Source organism: Rhinolophus hipposideros (genome assembly GCF_964194185.1).
Source record: "Rhinolophus hipposideros genome assembly, chromosome: 21".
NCBI lineage: Eukaryota > Metazoa > Chordata > Mammalia > Chiroptera > Rhinolophidae > Rhinolophus > Rhinolophus hipposideros.
In genome coordinates this window covers 22,033,516-22,038,404 of record NC_138067.1, presented here as the reverse complement: position 1 = coordinate 22,038,404, position 4,889 = coordinate 22,033,516, and the positions used below count along the sequence as shown (strand labels likewise).

Sequence of the window (4,889 nt, the reverse complement as noted above, 5' to 3'; positions counted from 1 at the left end):
AAAACAGGGTCCCTGGAAGTAAGGGTTCCTCACGCAGAACCACTGAACCCCAGCAGGAGCCCAGGGGCCAGCGGGCCCATCCAGAGGCAGACAGCTCCAAGGAGAGCACAGACCGGGAGGAAGCAGTGAGTGGCCTGGCGCTTCCCCCCATCATCACCCTGTGTTTGGGTCCTGATGCCTCTTTGTGAACAAGGGAGAGCCTTGGGTTTGTGCGGGAGGTCACAGTGGTGGTTGGGGGAGGCATGACACCCATCACAGGCAATACGCAGAAGATGGACTGTTCCCTGCTTTTCATACCCTCTTAACTCTGGATTGGTCGGCTCAGCTGGGGAGTCCTGGGCTGAAATGTTATCTCCTCCTGGAAGAGGGTGGGGGTGCCTTGAGTATTGTCCAGGGAATGTCACAGGTATGCCTCATGGTCCCAGACCCCTTGCCTAAGAACCACCTGGTAAGCTTGTTAAAACCCTTATTTCTGCCCTTTTCCTGATCCTACTTGCTGCCTGTCTTTAAGCTGTCCACGTACCATGCTCCCCAGGAAAACTGGACAACGTACCTTCCTGGATGGAGACTATCCAAATCTGGATCTGATAATAGCCCTTTGTGCAGCATTAAAGAGCTTGAATGTTCCCTGCCCTACCACATCCCCCTCCTCCCGTTGGTGGTCTCTGAGGTGGGCCAAGCCCCCACTGCTGTCTGGGCCATCTCAGCAAGGCTGGGGCTGCTGGGGAGTTGCCAGTGATGTGCTTCCCTTCCTTGACCTGCCAGCCCTGCCCCTTGGTCTGCTGAGCTCCAGAGGGCCCTTTGCTGCTGCCCAGGCCTGAGTCACATCTGGGAAGACTGGGCTAGAGGAAGAGAATGCTTTCTTTTGTCTGGTGGTTCTAGGTTCCCAGCTCTCGGGAAGAATCTAGAAAAGATCTTCTAAACCTGCCAAGGGAGGTGGGGGGAGACTGGGGTCTTAGCAGATGCCCCTCCCTTTCCTAGCCATACAATGCCTCTCAGCCCTCCTGGCCAGAGTCCTGCTTCTGTTTTTCCTACAGGTGAAGAATCATGCATCAGACCAGGAGGGCAGCCAGTAGAAGGTTGGAACCCCTTCAGGCTTCTCTGCTCTAGGCACCTTCCTGGGTGGCTCCCTTTATTGCCTTGTGTGGCTTTTTGAAGGCCTCTTAGGGGCACCTGTGCAATCAGAGACACCCATTCTGGAGTGAGGGCAATGGAAGTGGAGGCACCGCTCGGCCAGACCAGCCAGGAAGCCTCCCTGCTAACAGTGGCTTTAGCTTTGGAGCTTGTGTTTCCAGATGGTAGTCCTGGGGCTGGCAGGGGTGAGAGGAGGCGGGCAACTACCCAGGACCAGCTCACCATCCTCATGAAGTTGGGGCCCAGTCTTGCAAGGAGCAGCTAGACAGGGCCCTCAGGAACCCTGACTGCTCTTCTCCCCTCACGAGGCCCCACCAGTCCTGTCTGGGTGTGGAGCATAGCGCAGCAGCAGGTCGAGGCAGCTTTTTCCAGCCACAGTAGTGTGTACAGGAAATATCCTACTGGCCCTTTGTCTGAAACTAAGCTTTAAGGTCCTCAGCTTGTGCCCACATTACCCTTTTGGTTCCAGATGCCCCATCTACCCTACAAAACCATCTTTCAGGATAGGGGTATCATCATTTCTACATCCTGCTTCTATCTTGTCTCTTGCTGATGATACGTTGTATTTCAGATCTGCTCTGGAAATATGTATTATGCCAGAAGGGGAAAAATACAATTTGTATTTTCCCTGGTCAGGGATTCTTGGTGTGGTCTGAGCCTCATTCTGGTCCTTGGACTGCACCAGGCTAGCCCTTCCTAGAGAAGCTAAGCATGCCCAAGACACTCAAATCCAGAAGCTCCTATCAAAGTGGGACACAGAAGAGACCAGGATGCCCTGCCTTCCTCCAACCCAGACCTGAGCACAAACCCATGGGGTTCAGGAGCCACACAAGGACAATCCCACCCTGAGGGTCAATCAGCCAGGCCGGCTCTGCCCTACAAAATAGCTGGGTGCTGGGTTACCAACATCCAGAAGCTCTTCCTCCTGGCAGTTCATCTGCCCTCTCCCAGAAGCCGAGACTGGATAAGAGACACCAGGTAATGAAGCCAGCCCGGACTCCCACTTCACTAGAGGAGCCGCTGGCTGTGCTGCTCGGCCTATGGCCAAGGATAAGATCTAGCTTTCACCAAGTCAAACCCTTTCCAGCTTCCCGATCTTGAGCTGTGGTCTTGCTCAGTACGAAACTAGATGCTTCTGGGGCCACACAACCCTCCCTACTCTCTTCACACCTAAGCACTGGCCTTCACTCTGGTGCATGAGGGGCAGCTTCTCTTCCAAAGCACCTTTCCCTATATCACCCCTGCAGCTCCTTCCGTTTCAGCCTGTGTCTTCTGCTCAGGTTAGGCTAAGGCACAGGACACATTTAAGACAATGCTGTCCCTAGCCCTTGACACCAGGAGTCCAAAAACACATTACCCAGCTCAGAAAAGTACCAAGAACCACACCAGAAGGTTTTTTCAGATATAAAAATAGTTTTGTTTAAGCTCAGGTACAAGTGAGAAGGCCCAGGCCCCCATTCTCTCAAAAGCAGCCCGATTATGTAGGAGGGAGTCCCTGGCTGGCCTGCGTAGGGTCCATCCGTTACAAGACAGTAGTAGCTCCTAGACTTAACGGGTGAGTCCAGCTGAAGTCCTTGCCAACTTGGGTGCATTCAATCGCAGGTTTCTTCACCTGGGTCGGAGCTGGGAACCAGGTCAAGTAGAAAAATATCTTTAACAGAACAGTTTGTAAGAAGTCATTCCAACACAGCTGTCCAGTGCAGCAGTTCTGTGCGCGCCTCTCAGAGGCTCTCCCGTGCTCTGAGATCTCGGAGTCCCGCAGTCTGGAAGCCTACGGTGCAGGTCCTTCCGGGGATGGGGGGGACGGCACGGTCCTAGGTGTCGGTCGTGGCTCAGACCTCTGGTTCAGGGCGGGGCAGGGGTGCCCCTCCGGCGGGCAGCCCTCACCAGGCACTGCTGCAGTACGGGGTAGAGGCGCTGGCAGCCTTCGATGCCCATGCGCACGGCATCGGCCCAGCTCTCGGTGGAGCTGCCCTCCCCGCTGCCCAGCAGCCCGGCCACCTGGTTGAGAACCGGCATGAGCGCCACGGTGAGGCCGGCGGCGGCGCGCTCCTCCTCAAGCCGCGTGGGGTCCAGCAACCAGGTGGACGGGGGCCCCGGCACGCGGCTTAGGCCGCAGCCCACCACCAGGTCGTACATCTCGACTCCCGCGTCCGCCAGAGCGAGCGCGGCGGCCGTGAGCGCGGCGGCCAGCGCCGACCCTCCATCCTCCAGCAGGAGCGCCGACACCTCGAGCTGCGCGCGCGGGTAGCGGCCCAGGCGCACCGCCGGCTCGAGCGCCTCCTGCAGGGCCAGCGCCAGCTCACGTTCTTCGCCGCCGCCCGGGGGCGCGCGGCGCCGGCGGCCTGCAAAGGGCGCGCGGCGAAAGTCACAGACCAGGCGGCCCCGCAGCGCGGCGGGGGCTTCGCCGCCCGCTCCCGCCGGGCCGCCGCCGCGCTCGCCGCCCTCGGCCTGGCGCGGTCCGGACACGGCGCACAGCACCTTGGTGCCTCCCGCCTCCAGGTAGGCCGAGCCCTTGGCCTGGCTCAGCAGCCCGGCGCGCGCGTACACGGGCCGCAGCCGCGTCGGGTCGCGGGCGGCGGGCTCCTCCTCTTTGTCCGCGGCGTAGAGCTGCGGCGGCTGCGACTCCTCGGGCCCGCGGATGCGGCGATGGTCCCCGGGCATGGCGTCTCCTGGCGTGCGAGCCGCTTCCGCTGAGCCCTCGTGAGGGCTGTCGGGATAGCGGCGGCAGCGCCGCCCCGCCCCCACCGCTTCGGAGGGCAGAGGGCGAGCATCGCAGAGCCCGCGGAGCGGCCGGGAAGGACGACCAGGCTGACACATGGATTGATGGGTGCACCGGGCAGGCCCGTAAGTGGGACCTGAGTTCCAGCCTCCCGGACCAGGGCAAATGTCTTCTTCCTTTCACTTAGGAAGGTTGTGATTATTTTAATTTGACACTTATTGGTGTGATGATTTCATGTGTTCCCCACTGTCTTGCCCAAGAGGGCATTGTCCTTTTGTCTTGGTCACTCCTGTACCCTTAGTGCCCTGACTGGCATAAATGATCGGAATGATCTCTCTCCTACGCAGGATTGTGTAAGCTCTTTGTATCCCTAACACTCACCTGGCATGCGCTTACTGAAGCCAGGACCTCAGCACCCTCCCTCTGTGACAGCTAGCCTCTGCTGCTTCTCCCAGCATAGACCTGTTTTTCCTCCTCCCTCCACTTCAGCGGGGCTGTGACCCTGGACCCCAGAGCCAGCCTGCTATACCCAGGGGACAAGAAATCAGTTGGAGCTTGTACAAGTTAGCAGTACTTTTAACCTCCCCGCACATCACTGTTTCCACACCCAACTGTCTTCAGATTTGGGTGAACGTGTTTCAGGCTCATCTTGGTATCAAGGAATCAGGAATGACGGGCAAAGGTGTCGGGGGAGGCAACTGAATACCTCGTGCATCAGAATGCCTCAAAAGAGAGAGGAAGAGGGACATGGACCTTAGAGTCCAAGAAAGGAGCTTCTCTCTCTGCTTCGACAACCCTGTGGCTCATCTTCTACTGAGTGATTAATGCCTCTCTCCATCTCACACTGCCATTGTGGCCTCTTTCCACAAATGTCTTAAGGCAATCCTAGGAGCCATTCCCAAAATTCAGCGGTCTGGGTCTGGACTCGGCCGGGACTGCAACCAGAAGCCACAGCATGTATTCTACAGCCAGGGAGCCACAGGCACTTACAGAGGTTTGGAGGGGAGGGTAGAGAATTCATGATATCATCAAA

General features: G+C 58.0%; 1 protein-coding gene across 1 annotated transcript; it reads right to left on the bottom strand.

Annotated features, from left to right (window-relative positions):
* Nucleotides 1-2,539: 2,539 nt before the first annotated feature.
* EXOSC6 (exosome component 6) lies at nucleotides 2,540-3,798 on the bottom strand (the record flags this gene model as incomplete). The annotated part of the gene is made up of 1 exon (XM_081030547.1): nucleotides 2,540-3,798. The coding sequence occupies one exon, from the start codon at nucleotides 3,796-3,798 to the stop codon at nucleotides 2,980-2,982; it is 819 nt and encodes a 272-aa protein (XP_080886673.1). The 3' UTR covers nucleotides 2,540-2,979.
* Between the last annotated feature and the right edge of the window lie 1,091 nt (nucleotides 3,799-4,889).